The 20,481-nt window shown below is 39.4% G+C and overlaps 1 protein-coding gene across 1 annotated transcript in view; it reads left to right on the top strand.

The window, feature by feature from the left end:
* Positions 1-20,481, top strand: part of LOC117291147 (papilin-like) — a 66,625-nt gene that overhangs the window by 37,483 nt on the left and 8,661 nt on the right. The window contains exons 10-33 of the mRNA XM_033772699.1: positions 526-652; positions 1,396-1,609; positions 2,732-2,899; positions 3,436-3,609; positions 4,188-4,370; positions 5,281-5,428; positions 6,177-6,261; positions 6,804-6,937; positions 7,476-7,664; positions 8,372-8,545; positions 8,852-9,061; positions 9,464-9,634; positions 10,800-10,970; positions 11,183-11,398; positions 12,304-12,531; positions 13,017-13,229; positions 13,921-14,145; positions 14,616-14,822; positions 15,355-15,516; positions 16,005-16,565; positions 16,801-16,968; positions 18,768-18,971; positions 19,664-19,831; positions 20,041-20,259. Coding sequence (XP_033628590.1) covers positions 526-652; positions 1,396-1,609; positions 2,732-2,899; positions 3,436-3,609; positions 4,188-4,370; positions 5,281-5,428; positions 6,177-6,261; positions 6,804-6,937; positions 7,476-7,664; positions 8,372-8,545; positions 8,852-9,061; positions 9,464-9,634; positions 10,800-10,970; positions 11,183-11,398; positions 12,304-12,531; positions 13,017-13,229; positions 13,921-14,145; positions 14,616-14,822; positions 15,355-15,516; positions 16,005-16,565; positions 16,801-16,968; positions 18,768-18,971; positions 19,664-19,831; positions 20,041-20,259 — 4,719 coding nt within the window. The remainder of the gene's footprint in view (positions 1-525; positions 653-1,395; positions 1,610-2,731; positions 2,900-3,435; positions 3,610-4,187; positions 4,371-5,280; positions 5,429-6,176; positions 6,262-6,803; positions 6,938-7,475; positions 7,665-8,371; positions 8,546-8,851; positions 9,062-9,463; positions 9,635-10,799; positions 10,971-11,182; positions 11,399-12,303; positions 12,532-13,016; positions 13,230-13,920; positions 14,146-14,615; positions 14,823-15,354; positions 15,517-16,004; positions 16,566-16,800; positions 16,969-18,767; positions 18,972-19,663; positions 19,832-20,040; positions 20,260-20,481) is intronic.

Below are 20,481 nucleotides of genomic sequence, written 5' to 3'. Positions count from 1 at the left end.
ATTCAAGGAGCAAGGTGGCATTACAATAATTTATTAAATATCACTGTAACTGTTACACATTTTAATGGTTAGTTTGAATGTTATGCCTGTACCCTTCCAACTTGTTCACAAATCCAGTTAACTTGTTTTTCTGTCTGCTGTTGTAAAAAAGTGGTGATAGGTTCTCATGCCCAGTTTGATACGGTCTGTAGTAATACAGTTAATCCCAGTTCATACTTCCCTGTGAATGCGATACAAGTTTTTGGCGTCACAACTTCACTAAACCAATAATTTGTATCAGTTGACTTGTGCTAAACTCCTGCGAAGAATTCGCTTCACAACAACCATGTGACGTAAAAATTCATATAGCATTCGCAGGAAGTATGAGCCAGGCTTCAGTGTATGCGAGGTAACATAACGCTTGGACATACATGTAAGCGCGTCCAAGAGAAACTTGACATTCTGGTACTTAGCTTGTGTATTGTGTTAATTAAATACCACTAAGTATATTCAGCGCTCGCTCTCTCTCTCTCTGACTTGTTGCAGGTTACCAGCTAAGGAACGTATGGTGTGCAAGAACCAGAGATTATGAAGCCTCACCAGAGTACCTGTGTGACCCTACACTGAAACCAGCAGTTAACCATTCATGCAATATGATTTCATGTCCACCAAGGTACATTATCTGGACGTTTTAGTACGGGCAAATAACTTTTGAGAGCCAACTGCACTGCACGCAAAAGGAAAGCTGTGGTAGAATTCAAAATAGTTTTCTGACAGTGGCTTTACTATATACCCAACTAATTTTTGTGAAAATTTGAAATTTGAATATGAATGCCTTCGACTTGAAGGAACACTGGATGGATAAACAGGGCCAGCTCCCTTTCAGCATACTTAGTAGGCCTAATGCTTGAATCAACAACCTAAAGGAGATGTGCTAAACCTTTCATCTGCTTCACTAGGATGACCTGTGAATGTGTGAAATTGTTGGACATCTTGTTATCTAGTTAAGCTGTTAACTTCATTTTGATTCTACGTAAAAAAGGGAACTTATGAGGTATAAACAAGTCTTTCCCGTTTTCTCCACCTATAGTTGGTTTTAGGGAGAGTGCTGTGGTTTGATGTCTTGTGGCGTCTAATACAACAAAACTTAGTCCAACAAATAACAATGAAGTTGTTACTTCATTCTGATTCTACGTTTATAAAACCAAATCTGAACTTCTGAGATAAAAATAAGTCTTTCCTGTTTTCACCATTTAGTTTTGAGGGAGAGTGACATCTTTTGGCATCTTGAAAAACAATAAAGCAAATAACAATGAAGTTGAATGAAGTTGTTACTTCATTCTGATTCTACAAATTACAAGTCTCAACTTCTGTGAACCTTGTAAAAAAGAAATCTTTCTTGTTTTCACCATCAAGTTGGTTTGAGGGAGAGTGGAGCCCATGCTCGACATCGTGCGGCGTGGGACAGCAGGTCAGACTAGTCTACTGTGAGCAGGTCATGCATGGCGTCAGGGCAGAGATTATCGACGACTCCTTCTGTCAGACCGGTAGCCTGGGAGACAAGCCAGGGTATCAGCAAGAGTGTACGACCGCCGTCTGCCCTGAATGGAAGAGTGGCAACTGGTCTCAGGTGGGTAGGCGAGGGAATTCACTCAATTACAATATTAACAGCTGCTTATTGTGATAGGCTATTAATCCCTATCACACCCTAAGTTCTACTCGATTTAAGATCCTACAGATTTTTTTTCTTTTTCAAAAAGACATTTCCACTAAACTTATAGGTATGTTTATGATAAGGGCTCTTTTAAGAGCACTTAATATAAAAAAAAGTGCTGTTAAAAGAGAAAGATCAGTTGGTAGATCTTTTCAGCGTATTTGTACCAACATGTAGAACTTTGTAGCATAGAGCCAATGACCTTTTTATGTGAACTGTTTGTGAGTTTGACGTATCTCCAAATTTTAAAGGATTGCGCATAGCGCTTGACGTAGTGGATATCCGGCCTTCGCCACACCCACTTCACACACTGGCTCCACTGACTACCAGAAGCCAACAAAAGTTGCATTTAGCAAGTTTCTCTTTAAAGAGTTTTGCAAGTAAAGTTTGATAATAATTGACTTTGCGTTTCAAAGACTAAAGGTCTTCTCGGAATGAAAAGTTTCTGTTATAAGAAGTGCTTTTGAACGATGAACATAGTTTTTTTAGTCAAATTACATACAAACGTATAGCAGCTTTTAAGCCGGAAGTAGCGAAAACCTTTGCCCCGAGAAAATATGCACAAGTGTGACGCAATGACTTATTACCAAAAGAATAATTTCAAGAGGCAACAGTGAACATTGCCTGCATTGCTCTTGTAGTGAACTTGGATCGCCTCTCCAATACCCCTGCCTTAATAACTAGGACATCAGAACACTCGGAGTGAAGACACTTTTTGTTGTTTTCAAGTTGTTTTCTTTTTCTAGACTCTGTTAAGCGGTGTGTGAACATCATTTGATGAGTGAGAGCACTCTATAAATGTATTTATTGTATTGTAATTGTATTGTATTCCATTAAAACTCTGGGAAAAACAGAGAAAACACAATATATAATTATAGCAGAAATCTGATGAAGAACCCACCAAATTTTAAATCACTTCAATTTTTTTTTACATGACTTAAACAAATCCTTTCCTTTAAGGCAAGTATCGAATCCCTCACTCCTCACCGATTAAAGTAACCCAATATTTGTTTTGCCTCCTGTGGTTGCCGTCTCCAGTGCTCCGTCACCTGCGGGCGTGGTGTTCAGACACGCTCAGTCGTCTGTAGCTCTGATGAAGTCCTTGGCGACGCTAGCTGCCCTGCCGACATCCAGCCAGACAGTCAGCTTGAATGTGACTTAGGGCCGTGTGAGAATGTGGACTGGCTGGTGTCTGAATGGACTGATGTAAGTTTTGTTGTACTCGAACTAAATGATAAAAAAATATATTCACCATGTCTGGTTAGTTTGCTTTGCACTCAAAGGGCAGGTTTACATTTGATAATTACTATTATTATTATTAATTATTCGACCAATACAATATAATCGCTCTTAAAAATTAATGGCAATAAAAACCTATAGCATTATTTGATAGAATAAAGCATTTTGAGAATTATTTCACTTTGAGGTGATGTGGTTATGTAAAAAGATAACAGTTTTTATGCCCCAATATTTGAATCTTTGGTAACACTTCTCAGATTGAGTATCCTGCCTGGATATATTCACTCTGGATTTTTGTCGATATCTCAAAAATCCCTTCAGCCTTTTGAAATGACATTTTCAGATGTTTCTTCTTTGTGTAGATCTATATTTGTAAATCAAATAGTTCCAAAAACCAAGAGAACACTTTGCCTTTAACTTCCCTTATTTTGTTTTGCAGTTACATTTTTACAACATTGCCACAGTTTACTTAAGAATGTTTGTCTCCTCTACTTTCTATTCAGTGTTCTCAACGCTGCGGGGAAGGTATTCAAACTAGACAGCTGTACTGTGTGGGTCCCTCCGGCACCATCTATAGTGAGGATGTCTGTAACGCTAAACTACGCCCAGATTCCACCCAGCAATGCTCCTCTATGCTAGCCTGCCCCCCTATGTGGCATGCCTCAAGATGGACAGAGGTAACTATGGCTGAGAAACTGCAGATAAATCAAAACAATTATATTTTAGAACAGATTGAAATGCACAACTTCCCAATGGGGTCACAATCATTGCATTTGGCAGAATAATGCTCTATATTTAGAACATTCCTCATTTAGAAAGTGGTGGTTTCAATCTAATTATTGTGTCTGCATTAATTTTATATTCTAAACAAAACCCTTGTTTTGTTGTTTTCTATCTTATAGAGGATTTGTAGAGCTGTCGAAATAGTCGGAGACAGTGTTCATGTTTTGTGTGATCCATCATATTTTACAGGACATAACAAACCTGTACAAGTTGGGATTCAGTCCCTCGTGTGAGTCAGAAGAATAATCCATATTTCGTATAAACTATGGATGCTTTTCAACTCTGAACTAGCGAGTAGGACCACTTGGAGTAAATTTTGACTGGTGTTTTAACCGTTTAGCTGTTAAAGGAGAATGGTGTAAAAGCTACGCTCTGTGTTATTCACACCTTGCAACTGAATAACTGGTTGCGATCCAATAGATGATTGCAGTTCCTTTGTGCATTCAATTTCATTGTCCTTTTTTTTCTTCAGTGTTCAACAGATTGTGGGGATGGTGTACGCATAAGGAACGTCTTCTGTGCACAACTTGTCGATGGTGAATGGAAGACAGCTCCAGATAGTGTGTGCAATGCTACCATCAAGCTACCTACTTCTGATGTGTGCAGTAACGGGCGGTGTGTTGACTCTGCATGGTTTACAGGACCATGGGGAAAGGTAATCCACAAAATCTTTTTGCAAGTTCTTACTCTGTTCTAGTTATTTGGTGTACTGTACGGTGATGGTGAATTGCAGAATTAAACAAGCGGTAACTAGAGGTTGTATCCCAGATAACCTAATGAAAAGCTAAGGCTAACCTCAAGTTACCGCCTGTTTAATTTTGCATTCATCTCTAGCTCAACCCAATCATGCCAGCTAAGAAAGAATTGCAGAATTAAATAAGGGAATCAATGTGTGGTGAAGCGGTTTTCAACTAGTGGTTTAAACCCCCGAGGCCTGGTTCTTGATAATTTTACGGAGACGAAGTCGAGGTAAATTATCAAGAACCAGGCCTCGGCGGGTTTAAACCACTAGTTGAAAACCGATTCAACACACTTTGATTCTCATTCATAAATACCTTTTCGGTCAAAAAACATCAACACTTTTTGTCAAAAAGTAAAATAAATGCAAAAATTATAATTGTTCAATGATTTCTTTCAACACAACACCCCTCCAGCTATGAAATGGTAAGGCCCTCGGGTAAACAACTCTCGACCAATAGGAATGAATAAACTGGATTATAAGCACAGGTGAAAGCTCGCATGTCACGCCCATGTTTCAACACTTTTTACTGGGTTTTTTGTGACGCGCTCTCCACCAATAGGAATAGCAAAACTGTCTTAGGTATTTATGAATAAGCAGTAATTCGAGGAAACTAGAGGTTAACCCAGTTTTAAGACTTCTGCTAAGAATAGTTTGTTATAATAAAGACATTTTGAAACATACAATCTCTTAAAGATAATACTTCTTCTGGGGATACTAAAATGAAAAGAGAAACCGACAGAACTTGTCTCTTTAATAGGCAAAGCAAATGGTGTAGCATTAAGTGAGTATTGTTAATGATTAGCATGTGTTTTTGTGTTTGTAGTGTTCGCTCAACTGTGGAGGAGGCAAGAAGATTCGACAGATCATGTGCTTTGGGGCTGGCCTTTCATTGGATGGTTCAGCATGCGATATGTCAAGTCAGCCAATAGAACAAGAGTCATGTAATGCACATCCTTGTGACAATGGTGAAGGTACGTCCAATGCTAGAGAAGAACAACTACAGGACGGTTTTCAATGCCTCCTTTGTGGAAAGACTAAACCAAAATTTCAATTTTGACTGGATGCCAGATACTTGCAAACTTTGGCAGTTACACAAACAGTTTTTTTATATATTTTTTATAATTTCAACAACAAAAAACTGTAAAATGCTCCAGATTCCACATTAGGGCGGATTTTAAAACCAAGCTAAACACCAAGCAGCATACCAAAGTCCTTGTTTCAATTCTGGGTGCTTCGGCCAAGCATCCTCAAATGTGGATCCACAATGCCCCACAGTTTCAAACGAAAAAAAACCTGGGCAGAACCTTTCCTACAGCCATTTGTCATTAACAAAAGCAAATAGTAGATATTTCTCATCTAGTTTGAAAAAAACTCTTGATAATATCTAGATGTATTCTTTGTGAAGAGGGTAGACCTCTTACAAACTTAGGCTTGGCTTCATGTTAGACCTCCTCATACTATTATTTAGCTCCTTTAAAGGTTTACCTTGTGTTGTACTGCCTAAAGCCCGGTCCATACTTTCTGCGAATGCGAATCGAAGCGAATTTTGACGTCACAGCCCTGTTTTTGCTGCGAGTTGAACACATTTCAACTGATGCGAATTATGCATTGCGAATTTGTGACTTCAACATTCAGATCGCCTTCGCAGGAAGTATAACGCGAGCCTTATAGTATGGAAATAACCTTAACTTGAGCCCTTAACCACTGTTTTGCTTATAGGAGGCTGTGCAACCACTGCTTATGGTTGCTGTTCCGATCAAACAACACCTGCCACTGGTCCAGGCCAAGAAGGATGCAATCAAAGGTTAGTAATCCAATCTCATGGTTCTCACTTTAAATTGGAAGGATTTATCGTTCACTATAGGGCCAACTCATCCATTTTGGCACTCGTAACCAAGAACTGTTTCAGCTGCCATTTGTTAATCACTGGCCAATAACCCAAACAGCTATAGGTTGAGTTCGCCAAATCGGACCATACTTAGCAAGGTCCAAACTGGGCCCAATTTCTCAAGTGCATAAATAACATGATAGGCATGAAACATATGACCAAGCAACGTTTTCTGTAACTTAAACTCACATTGACAGTTTCCCTGATAGTTTTTGCGGGAAAAAATTGCACCATTTTCTGCTAGAGTATCTTAATAACATTTTGCCCTGGTTTGTTCATGCAGATACAGGGGAAAAAATACATCAGTATGCAGGCCCCTGATTTTGGCCTTGGTGCCCCTTCAAAAGTTTCATTACAGACCTTAAGATTTTGTGTCCTTTGGCTGTTTGTATGCTTAAATTCACCCAAACCGAATCATTGCAACTTAAGTTTTATTTGATTTGATTTTGTCCATTCAGCTCAACCGTTGCCCCTACTGAGCCCCCAACATCTTTCCCAACCTGCCTTGATACCGCCTTTGGATGCTGTGCAAATGACATAGATGCAGCCTCTGGACCAGAAGGACAAGGTTGTGAGGAAGGAGAACCCCTTGGTAAGCTTACAACGTTTGAAACAAAGAAATAATTCTACATTTTTGTTTCTTAAAAGTATAAGATGTGGAGAGGCTGTGAATGGTCTGAATGAAACACAATGCGGTTTCATGTTAGGTTTGTGGTAGCACCATGTGTAAATCTTTTTGAGTTGAATCCGAGAAGAACCGGTGGTTGACGACTCAATGTTTCGATCAGTATGCCCTAATCCTCTCCACGAGGTCATGTTCCTCTAAAGAGTATCAGAGCATGCTGATCAAAATGTTGGGTTGTCAATCACTGGTTAGAACCAACACTACTAAAAAATTAATTATAAACATGTGGCTACCACAAACCTTACCTGATGTTACTCACACCATGCAAAGTTTAAAATTCTAAATTGAGGTTTGCTGGAGTTGATATTTCCAAACCATGAATAATTATCAATAATTATAATATTATACCAAAAAAACATCAATAAAAGGCATTATACTGTAGACTTAAAACAAGCAAATATTTATTTTGTTGTGGGTTTTTTTCTGTTGCTTTCTTTTCCATCAGAAACTTGTGAATTGGCGCAGGACACTGGAGCCTGCTTTGCCTATGGTATAAAGTGGTTCTATGACGTTTACTCTCAGCGTTGTACTCAGTTCTGGTATGGTGGCTGCGGAGGAAACGATAACCGATTTGATTCTGAACTTGAATGCCTGGCACTCTGCGCAATACAACAACTCCCAATGGCACAAGAAGGTATTTACATGTGGTGAACTTTTGATGTCAATTATTTTTTGACCATTTGACCATATAGACGCCTTGCACAATGCAGAATGCACCTTGAACTATGCACGTTTTCCTTTTCCACCTTGTTGGGAGTCAATTTTTTTGTGCACATTTTGAATCTCAAATTGACTCCTAAAATGGCAGACAGGATGGGCACGTTGCATGTTGTGTAAGTTGTCTATACATTAGTACAAATGATGCATTGTGTCATCAGGTGAAATGTCATCACAGACCATAATGGGCAACCTTGTTCCAAGTGGTGTAGGATGCCGCTGCATCTTTTTCCCATAAAAATGTCTTGCTCGATCATAGCCCTTGGAAGTGTGACTTTGAAATATCTAAATAAATTGGATATTTTAATTAGTTTTGTGGTTGATGTTTATTAAATACTGTATAATCAATACTTTCCAGATTTTTGTAAACAATTCCACGGCAAATCACTCGGGTGCATTGCTAGAGTACAAGAACCAGTTTAATGTTTAATTGTCAATCTTAGTGTTTGTAGTACGTATTGGCCTTTGCACTCTATTGGGGGGTTGGGTAATTAAGTATGGGAAGTGAGCAATGTGGTTGCCCTGCATTTAAGTTTCAGGATTTCTGGGCTCAACTTTTTAAAAGATTTTCCTCACATCCTCCCCTTATGATGTTAAAAGTTTGGCTACTTTTTTATCTTGCAGAAATCTGCGAACTAGCCATGGAGGTTGGCCCGTGCAAAGCGAGCATTGAAAGTTTCTTCTACAACACCGAGTCGGGCGAGTGTGAGTCTTTCATCTATGGCGGGTGCCATGGTAATAGAAATAAGTTCCGAACCATGGAGGAGTGCAACATCAAATGCAGTTCAATGAATAAAGGTGAGAAGTTATGTCTTTTTTCATCTTTATGGAAAAATTATTTAAAACTTTAAATGTACCCACCTGCTTTGAAGCACTTGTTGCCTATTATTACATTCATTTATGGATTAATCTTAATATACTTTAAGGATACACATAGGAAAGCCCCTACTTTTTATTTGATTTCTCATCTTCTTTAAAAGCGATGATGAAGTGCCATTTTCATAATATTGATTGAAGATATGAATCATAAATTTCTCAGGCCCCAGTGAAGTTCCCACAAAGATATTTCATTTGTACTTCTCTATTTCGTTTGCTCGACGTCAGACCCATGCTCTCTGCAGCAAGATAGAGGCAACTGCTTCGAGACGCAAGTCCGCTGGTTCTATGATGCTTACTCCAACCAGTGTGAGCAGTTCAACTATACCGGCTGTCTCGGCAACCCAAACCGCTTTGAGGACTCGGCCAGCTGCGAGGAGAAATGTGTTGTGGTCGAAAAGGTACCAGTGGTACAGGATACTGTAGGAGTCATTGTTGGTAAGAACTGTTTATGGTTAAATTAGGTGAGGTCTGCGGTAGCACACTACATGTAAAGAACCAGTGTTTGACAGCTCAGCATTTGGATCGGTATGCTCTGATCGTCTTCAGGAGAATGAGTTGTCAAGCACTGTTTTTTTTTCTTTTAGAACCAGCACTACTCAAAAGAGATTTACACATGGTGCTTCTGTAAACCTCACCTAATTATACTCCCAGCACACTAAATTTAAAATCCTACCGATATTTAGTTTAAAAACTCTTGGCATAATTCCCATACCAGAAGAATTTTCACTAACAGAACAAGAAAAGTTCAATTGAGAGAGTTAACAGCAAACAAATCATGTAAATAATTGCCTCAACCCATCCCCATCGATGACGAGAGTTTTTGATTTTTCTTCCCAGATGTGTGTGGACTACCATCAGACGCTGGACCATGCAAGGCTTTGATCACTCAATGGGCTTACAACAAAGATTTGAACGCTTGCCAGCGATTCAACTATGGAGGCTGTGAAGGGAATGACAACCGATTTGCCTCTGAAATCGAATGTCGACATGCTTGTGTATCAATTGCTGGTAGGTTTCATTTCAGTATTTTAAACAGGCATGATTTAAGTATGATTTCCGAATTTCTGAAAGTCAGTGAAACTGTCTGAAAAGTCTATGTCAACCCATGTTCACAATAAATTGTTCTCTTTTTTTAAGGGCCATTAGCATGTCTGTTGAAAAGTTATACCGGACAATAGCTTTTTCTGGGTATCATGGGACCAGTGAGTAAGCTGGCTGACTAGTGAAAAAACGAATTAAATGTTTTTTTCTGGACTGAAAAAGTTAAGGCTCACAATATCTGGTGGCACATTCAAAGGCGCCCGTCAATTAGAAATACTAAGATGTTTCTTGAATAAAAGATTGAAAAGACGGCGCATCGTCAACAGCAGGTTTTATTTCCTTACCTCATCTGGCAAGGAGTTCCAGAGTTCTGCGTAGATTGCTTTGCAAATTTGGGAAAAGATGGTTTCAGTGAGGATGAAGAACGGGACCTGTTCATAGGGCGCGGATTTGCAACAGGTCCTGAATATAGGATGGAGCTAAACCATGAATGGCTTTGTATGAGAGGAGCAGGTTTTTTAATAGTATTTTGTCTTTGCAACAGGTCCTGAATATAGGATGGAGCTAAACCATGAATGGCTTTGTATGAGAGGAGCAGGTTTTTTAATAGTATTTTGTCTTTGATGGGAAACCAGTGAGGAAAAGATAAAGTGCTATGTGCTCGACAGGGCCCAATTTCATAGAGCTGCTAAGCACCAAAATTTGCTTAGCATGAAATGTCTGCCTCGATAAAAACAGGATTACCAACCAAATTTCCACATGGTTTTTCAGGATGAGCAAACATCAGCTGAATACCAGTAACACGTAATATGCAACAAAGGGAAATTTTGTTGGTAATCATGTTTTAATCAAGGAAGAAATTTCATGCTAAGCAAATTTTTGTGCTTAGCGGCTCTATGAAAATGGGCCCTGATTATGAGTACATTGTTGAAACAAATCTACTCAGCAAACAGTACATGATGCACTGGGTGTTACCACAAACTGACTATAAATTGATACCTCGCCATGCAATGCCTCAAAATCAATATACTTCGCAGGTGTTCTTCAGAAATTTAGAGTGCAATTAAAACGCTTTTTCCATTGAGTGTCTTAAATGAAATAAAACCCTTAAATTTCTGTATGTTATTTTTAGCTGAAGAGTGTTCGATGGATCTTGACAGTGGTCCATGTAATGACTATCTACCTACATGGGGATTCAATAAGACTGTTGGTCTCTGCCAGCCGTTTGTCTACAGCGGGTGCGAGGGGAACGACAATCGCTTTGAAACGAAAGACGCTTGTGATCATAAATGTGGACCAAAAGGTAAGAATATTAATTTTTATTTTACCCATATACATCGATGTGTTGCACACAAAACAGTTACAATATTTACAATATTCCACACCAGTAATATGCCTGTGATTTGTTCACAGAGCTCGGGAAAGTACTGAGTATAAACACACAAAAAGGGTTAACAAATTAAGGGTAGCAACAAAAAAAAGTTGTTAAATCTACTTGATGTCTTGTTTTTCCAGCTGTGACAATGTGTCATCGCAGTCGGAACTACGCTTTCTACACTTCCCAGGGAAACCTTGGTGCCTTCATTCCACAATGTACACTGGAGGGTTACTTTGAGTCCATGCAGTGCCACGGTAGCACTGGATACTGTTGGTGTGTAGACATGGACGGCAAGGAAATCAATGGTAGCAGGCGAGCACCGGGGATTCACGTGCAGAGACCAGACTGCGAAGGTTAGTTTTGATCGCCATTCTTCTGATATATCAGGCCCGATTCTTCACGGGGGCAATGAAGGCGATTGCCTCCATGCCCTCTGGTCAATGCCTTAATGCCTCAAAATGCTCCGGTAGATATTTACAATTTCCTCATAGGGTGCCCTTTGCCAAGGAGAAAATGTCTTGGTGCCATTGCCTTTTCAAAACGAAGCATACAGGCCTGTGATTTCATGCTTCTAACGCCAGCTCTTTGCAGGAAAAAAAAACCCCAAAACTGTTTGACTCTATTGGATAAATCCATTGAAAGAAACGCAGATCAATGAAAGAATAAACGCATTGTCTCTAAGTTTGGGAACTTTGATGGAAAACCATCAATTAGAACTATAATTGGCTGGCCAATTTGAGTGATAAACAAAATTGCTGATTTTCAATTGTTTTTACTTGGACCTTCCACTGATTAAAAGAACATTTTCTTGCGTTTCTTTTAATGAGCTGAGACAATAAAACTAAGTGTTGTAAACTGCTTACCAATAAAACTAAGTGTTGTAAACTGCTTACCAATAAAACTAAGTGTTGTAAACTGCTTACCAATAAAACTAAGTGTTGTAAACTGCTTACCAATAAAACTAAGTGTTGTAAACTGCTTACCAATAAAACTAAGTGTTGTAAACTGCTTACCAATAAAACTAAGTGTTGTAAACTGCTTACCAATAAAACTAAGTGTTGTAAACTGCTTACCAATAAAACTAAGTGTTGTAAACTGCTTACCAAGCGAAAGGACATGTTGGTATGAATGTATAATAAAAGATAATGGCCTGACTTTTCGACCCTAGCAGAGTCTTTCTGGAAGGTTTTTATTAGGAAGTCCACAAATTGTTTTTATTTTGTTTTTGAATAACAGCTTCTTTTTCTTTTCTCCTAAGCACTCCGCCCCAAAATGTTGACAACCTGCCAGCGACATCTGAAACAGGTGATTGGAAAGGATGGAAGAGCTCCCCCTGGACGCTATGTCCCACAGTGCACTGAGGTTGGGGAGTATGAAACCATCCAGTGCTATGGAAGCACAGGGTACTGTTGGTGTGTCAATGAGAATGGGGAAGAGGTTGAAGGATCGAGGAGGGGCCCAGGAATGGGTTCACCAAACTGTCACGGTGAGTTTAATAGTGTGATAAGAGTTGAGTATAGAGCAGTCATGTACCTTCCCTCCTTTTGGTAAGCAGGGATTTTCATAGAGATTTATAACAACTGAAAGTAGCAAAAATAATGGTGAAGAGACTAGGTTACCAGCCGAAAGATGATTTCAAATGTACTCTCTCAAATGTTCTCTCTCTGACAGGTATTCTGCTCATTTTTGCTCAGCAGCAAGTTGTTAACCAAATACTGAGAAGAAAATTACATTTTTGAAACTGCTTTACTTGTTTTTCAATGATGGTAGAAAGCTTCCCTTAAAATATTACTTGCTGAGGTGCTGTTGTTTTTATCTTGTTTGGACATTGTATTTTGTGTTGTACAAAAAGTACCCAAACCTTTAACCAGCTCTATGATGTTGGGCCAAAACTTTTGGCTCATCCTACTCCAGAATGTAAAACTCCCCAAAGAATAATGCTATTTATTGTTTGTTTTCTACTAATTTTAGGAGGACCCCAAGGCCCATGTCCAACCCTGATCAGTAACATGCAGTCTGGCCTGGCTAATAGTGGATTCAACCCACAGTGCACCCCCAATGGAATGTTTGTGCGTGTACAATGCGATGGTGTGGCACAGTGTCTATGTGTGAATGAGACAACTGGAGATATACTCAAAGTCCTTAATGAGGTGCCACAGGACGGTGACTTTGATGCTTGTAATGGTAAGAGTCTGCAAAGACCTTCATTTCAGCCTTAAAAATCCATTCATTTCTGTATAAACATCACAAAATGCCCAGACATTGCCAATACTGTTCATTTCTTTAATGAAAGTTTTTCTGGAAATAACATGAAACAGACAATTTTGTTTTGTGTTTAGACATTGGGATTTATGTTAAAACACTACATATGGAATATTGCATATCTGGACATGACCTTTACTTTGACCTGTTTATTTGAATGGAAGTAGGTCAAACCTTGCGGCCGTTTGTGGCCGCTATGGTAATTTTTGTACAAGCCGCTTGTGACCGCTATGGTCTTTAAAGTAAATGTTATGTTTAGTGTTTGTCTGAAACCAAAATTTATTTGGGTCGACCCAGAGTCGCTCCAAATTTAATTGGTTTGGCGCAACTAGAGCACTTATCTTAAACGGGTGTAATAGAGTTATAATGAGAAATGGAAAAAAAAACATAAGTTTCTAACCTCAATGAAATAGGAAGGTAAAATACTTTGAGAGAACTTTTACTGGTCTTTGGGTGTTTTAGTGCCAACATTATGGGAGAATGCTGACATTGGGTCAGCATAACACATGCTATATTAGTTATTTTCTTTGTAAATTAGTCTTTGACTTTTATTTGGTGATGTATGTTTTTAAATAAACCAAAATTCAATTGAAATTTTCATATTTACTTTTAGATGCCCATGAAGAGTTGACGCCGTGCCAACAACACAGGAACAGCGTTCTATCTGAGGAGGAACTCGATGGCCACATCCGCTATGTCCCGGAATGCACTGAGTCTGGCGACTACAACCAGATCCAGTGTTATGGAGACACAGGTCATTGCTGGTGTGTGAATGAGGTCGGAGAAGAGATTGATGGAACACGTAAGCAGCCTGGACAAGGGCTCCCTGAATGCACTGGTAGGTACACATGGCATGGGAATTCATTGGTTGTTCCTGGATGAACTGGCTCATTGATTTTATGGTGATGTAGAAAGGCTGTAGATATTCAAAGATGGAGTGAGCTTCAGTGGAGAGCAAAACCCATCGTCCAAGTTATATTTGTGTTGGAGGAGAGAGTCTGGTAATCCAGTAAAATGTGACACCCGGGAGTGTCGAGAGACCTTATCCTGAACAAGTGAAGACCCAGGCCTGCTGCCAACATTGATAAACATTTATTTCTTCACACTGTTACTTTGATTGAGGCTTCGGCTTGGGCTCTTGCTAGAGGCTCTGGCTTAGGCCATGCTTGTGGCTTCAACAGTCTGTTTAAAGACCTGTACCAAAAGCAAATGTTTTCATATTAATTATAAAAAGCCAGAGCCCAAATCGTAGTTTTAAAAAGGAAAACATACTTATATCAATTTGTAACTTTTTCTGGTTGTGTGTAGCTACAGCTAAAGGTTGCAAGGCAACACGGGAGGAGCGGCTGTTAGCCGAACTCCGCGGTGCCTTTATTCCCGACTGTACTGAAGAGGATTTATACGTACCAACACAATGCCATGGAAGCACTGGTCACTGCTGGTGTGTTAATGAAATGGGTGAAGAGATCCTAGAAACGAGACGAGGGCCTGGAGAAGAGAGGATTGACTGTGAAGGTAGGTTCTTCATTCCAGACATACATTTGTTGTAAAAGGGATTGATACCTTTGGTCTTCCGAACCGTTCGTCTGTTTTAATCATGTAGATAAAGACAATCAAACTAAACAGCGAAAATTTAATTTCTAAAGGTGATAGTGTTTTTAAGATATTGCTAAAAATACTGAGTGGTTTAGTCCATGCAGGAAGAATAATTTCTAATGGGAATACACAATCTGAGAAAAAGTTTCTGACAGTTACGTTTCTCAAATTAAAGTTTTTGGGTATAAAAACTGAGAGCTTTTTCCATAATCACATAACTTCAAAGTGAAATTATTCTCAAAAAAACTTGTTGCTGTACTTTCAACCAAGTAAATTTTTATTGCCATTTCAAACGTATACCGTCCCTTTAAATGTAGAAATTTTAAGTAATGATTTGGAACTTAAAACCAAATTAAAGTGTCATAGGAGTAAAGTGGTTGCTAAAAGTATTTGTTTATGTTGGCAAGTTTATTCAACAGATGTCTGTGTTTTGGGGTTTTGTATTTTTTAGACATCTGCAGTCTTCCAAGAGTCACAGGACCTTGTCGTGGGTTCTTCCCATCCTATGGTTTTAACCAAAGCACGGGCAAGTGTGCTGAATTCATCTATGGTGGCTGCCAGGGGAACGGAAACCGTTTCCAGACGATACAGGCCTGCTTGATAGCTTGCACAGGTAGGCCAAGTTTGCCATGACCTTTCATCATCTGATATATCAACACCAAACAGACAAGCTAGCAGGCAAACTGCTGTGGTGCAGTGCATATTGGTATTCGCACCTTATTTCGCACAGTACATAAAGATTTACGGACATAACAGCACAATAACATATACTGCTCATTTAAAACACCAAATGTGACTTGTATAGTACTTCGAGAACATAATGCATAGCTGCTTTACTTCTCACACATACTAAATGTTAAAAGTACTTTGATTAATTTGTTTTCTTTTGAATGAAAAATGGAAGTTACAGCTGGCACCCCTGACAATAAAATTTACAATAGTGAGACAACCAACATAAGGGCTAAGTAGATCAATCGTTTGAGTGCCAGCATGTTAATCAGGAGTTCACAGGTTCAAGTCTCGCTCCTGTTACTTTTTCTTTATTCAACTCAAAAATTTTGTTTAATGAAAGTAAACTATAGCAAGGTATTATTTCTTTAGACTATCAACCTCCGACATCAACTGTTTCACCATCACCAGCGGCAACCACATCAACAACCACAAGGAGTTCAGCTGATGATAAAACTACAACAGATTCTTCAGCAGTCCAGTTTACTACTGAAGCTTTGACATCAACTAAAGAATCTGAAACATCCACTAGAAATCCATCAACAACTCCTTCCCGACCATCAACTACAACTTCTAGCCCATCAACTACACCAAGCACAACATCAGCTAACCATGCGAAATCGTCAACTGAATCCACTACTACTGTGAAATCAACAACAGCTGAGCAATCCACGCCACCATTGCCAGATAAACAGCCCGAGCCGTCCACCACCCAAGAGTCTACAACACACCATTCCTCAATGTGTGAGATTCATCGTCAAGAAGCTCTTGCAAACACCCTCCCTGGTGTGTTCATTCCACAGTGTGCTGAGGACGGCTCGTTTCTACCTAAGCAGTGCTATGGACTGCTTGGTTTGTGTTGGTGTGTGCATGAGGATGGTACGGAACAGGGAGGCACTAGGGTTGGCACCAATGAACCACTGGACTGTATGGGTGAGTTGAGTGTTTGGCCTGAGGCAAAAATTAAGTATAGTTTAGTTTTTGTTACTAAAGCCAAGGGTGCTGTGTACATTTTAGTATTATTAACATCATTCAAAAATAATTTTACACCACTCTTGATAGATAGCATTTCTTTTATTCAAACCAGGTTTTTTATGTTACCCTCTGCATCATTTCAGAAAATAATCAAAGTTTTAATGTAACAAAAAAAATCACTTTTTATCTTCAGACGTGTGCAGTATGCCTGAGTTCAGAGGTCAGTGTCCTGAAAATATTGACATGTGGTTCTTCAACGCCGAAGCAGACGTTTGTGAGATGTTTGTCTACAGTGGCTGCCAAGGCAACCAGAATCAGTTTGAGACGCAGGAAGCTTGCGAGAATCGATGCATCACTCCCGGTAAAAGCTTGTTGCATACTTGAACACAAAGTTGTTTCAGCCTAAAAATCTAATTTTCCCCCAGAAAAATTCTTCCCTGAAGAATGGTGGTGCTCTACCAACTGAGCTATCTAGAGATAAGTTGGCAGTCTCCATATTATTTTTGTCAATATCTTTGACACCCCTAAACAAAGATATTGACAAAGAGACTACAATTATAGGGTTAGAAAGCTCAGTTGGTAGAGGGCCGGATCTAGAGGTCACAGGTTCAAGTCGCACTCTTGTAAATATTTCCGTCTTCAACCCCAAGTTATACCTTTACAATGGGTAAAAGTGTCTGGAACATTAGAGAGCAGTAGACTGGAGAGTTTAGGATGATAGAGGGCAGCAGACTTACAATCCAGGTATCAAAGAAGAGGTTTCCACAAAAACATTCAGAAGAGATTGAGTAAACTTCCACTTCCAGTGCTATTAGAAGAGAAAACAACACACAACAATTTCTTGATTAATTGACACAAATGTAAAACATGTGGACAAATGGTCTGACCGGAAAGAAATTAAGAGACTGTGAGATATAGATGCCCTATGCTGAAGGAGATATAGATGCCCTATGCTGAAGGAGATATAGATGCCCTATGCTGAAGGAGATATAGATGCCCTATGCTGAAGGAGATATAGATGCCCTATGTTGAAGGAGATATAGATGCCCTATGCTGAAGGAGATATAGATGCCCTATGCTGAAGGAGATATAGATGCCCTATGCTGAAGGAGATATAGATGCCCTATGCTGAAGGAGATATAGATGCCCTATGCTGAAGGAGATATAGATGCCCTATGCTGAAGGAGATATAGATGCCCTATGCTGAAGGAGATATAGATGCACTATGCTGAAGGAGATATAGATGCCCTATGCTGAAGGAGATATAGATGCCCTATGCTGAAGGAGATATAGATGCACTATGCTGAAGGAGATATAGATGCCCTATGCTGAAGGAGATATAGATGCCCTATGCTGAAGGAGATATAGATGCCCTATGCTGAAGGAGATATAGATGCCCTATGCTGAAGGAGATATAGATGCCCTATGCTGAAGGAGATATAGATGCCCTATGCTGAAGGAGATATAGATGCCCTATGCTGAAGGAGATATAGATGCCCTATGCTGAAGGAGATATAGATGCCCTATGCTGAAGGAGATATAGATGCCCTATGCTGAAGGAGATATAGATGCCCTATGCTGAAGGAGATATAGATGCCCTATGCTGAAGGAGATATAGATGCCCTATGCTGAAGGAGATATAGATGCCCTATGCTGAAGGAGATATAGATGCCCTATGCTGAAGGAGATATAGATGCCCTATGCTGAAGGAGATATAGATGCCCTATGCTGAAGGAGATATAGATGCCCTATGCTGAAGGAGATATAGATGCCCTATGCTGAAGGAGATATAGATGCCCTATGCTGAAGGAGATATAGATGCCCTATGCTGAAGGAGATATAGATGCCCTATGCTGAAGGAGATATAGATGCCCTATGCTGAAGGAGATATAGATGCCCTATGCTGAAGGAGATATAGATGCCCTATGCTGAAGGAGATATAGATGCCCTATGCTGAAGGAGCTCTTATTAGAACTGTTGAACCATAAATACTAATTTTGTCAAATACATATTTACTTCAAATGTAGGTTGTTCTGTTACCTGTAACTGTTTTTCTTTCTATTTGTGAATACTTATTTATGGTGAGATATGAAATGCTCCGCTTTGTAAACCCAAATGACATCAATTCATTCATGTATGTTTTTTTGTTTGTAATTACAGCCCCCACATCTTGCGTAGAGAAACGTGAAATGGCTCTGAGTTCCGATAATCTGGGTGAGTTTGTCCCTCAGTGCACCGCAGACGGTCAGTTCACATCCCAGCAATGCCACGGTAGTATCGGCCATTGTTGGTGTGTGGATGACCAAGGAATGGAACTAGGGGCGACACGTAGAGGGCCTGGAGAAGAGCTACTGGATTGTGAGGGTGAGTGAGAGTTGGCAGACAGAGGTTTTTCATTTAACCTTCTTACTTGTATCAAGACCAAATAATAATAATATGTTAAGCCGATAACATTCTGTATCAGGAAATATTATAGAAAGTACATGCGAAGATCAAAAATTTCGGGATACAAATCGTGCTTGCAAAACAAATAGTTGTACCCGCAACTTAACTGTCATGGTAGAACTATCCAAAGGTACAAACTTCACTTGTTAAAAAACATAGAATTCTTCTGTGGCATTTGTATCATCAATTTTTCTCTTTGAATGGCATTCTACTCTATTTGCTTGTGGAAATAATAAAGTGTTGTCTGAATTCTAAAGAAGTCTTTCCGATTCTTTAAAAGAAAAATTACCCTTGATTTTTCATTTAGAAGACTATCAAATGCATCAATGGAACTTGGGAATGTTGGCTCGTGAATTTTCAGTAAAAAAATTTGCTCTCCTTTTCCTTTTTTCTTTTTTACCATGAAGGGGATATTTCAAGGACGATGTTGTTGATTCGTTTGTTCAGCAGTGAGGTTTATTAAAATTTCAATTTTTTTATTTATACATGTTTTTTTTACATTTTATTTTTAAGGGGGGGATGGTGTTAGGTGTGCCAAAATAATAATTCATCCTGCTACTGTTACTCAAATGTTGATTTCACCCTAAACTATTGAACACTATTTAATTCAGATGTTTGCAGTCTGCCCAAGTACAGCGGACCCTGCAGAGGTAACTTTGCCTTGTTCTACTATGATGTCATGGATGGGAGATGCAAATCGTTTGTTTATGGTGGGTGCCAAGGCAACGGTAACCGATTTGAAACGTTGGAGGAGTGTGAACAAACTTGCTATGTTCCAGGTAAGTGAAGAGATAGAAATGTCTACCCCTCCACACAAATATAACAACAACAACAACAAGCACAATTCAATTAAAATAAAGTCTCCTTACTGCTACTTTTAAGCATCCAAACTTGTGACTAAATTTCTTTTAAGTTGTGATACAAAGGTCTGAAAACCTTTTCAAAGACCAAATATCATGCCTGTTTTTCTGTCTTCTTGTCTATTCAGAGTTCACCGGCCGACCCCCGACACCCTGTGAAATAAAGCGTGATGAAACACTCTCCACCCATCGTCTTCATCTCTTCGTTCCGGAATGCACGGCCGATGGCGCGTACACCTCCCGTCAATGCTATGATCTGATTGGTCAGTGTTGGTGCGTCAATGAAGAAGGAGAGACCCAGGGTGGAACTAAGACCAGAGATGGACAGGTCCCCTTCGACTGCAACGGTACGAGCATTTGTCTTCAGGGTTAACTCATTTCCTTAAGATGGCGTTGTGAATTTTAGACTGATTCTTTTGTGAAGTTAGATTTAAAAAAAAAAATATTTAAGTTGCATTGCTCATGTTTTGGCTTAAAAGATAAAGAAGGCTTAGTCTCGATCATATTCAGTTTTGTCTCACCCCATTTTTTTCTTAGTTCAACCCCAAATAATTTGTTCTCATTAACAG

Source organism: Asterias rubens, chromosome 1, assembly GCF_902459465.1.
Source record: "Asterias rubens chromosome 1, eAstRub1.3, whole genome shotgun sequence".
In the NCBI taxonomy this organism is placed as follows: Eukaryota; Metazoa; Echinodermata; class Asteroidea; order Forcipulatida; family Asteriidae; genus Asterias; species Asterias rubens.
The sequence above is the reverse complement of the archived record's forward strand: the minus strand, read 5'-3'. Positions and strand labels throughout refer to the sequence as shown.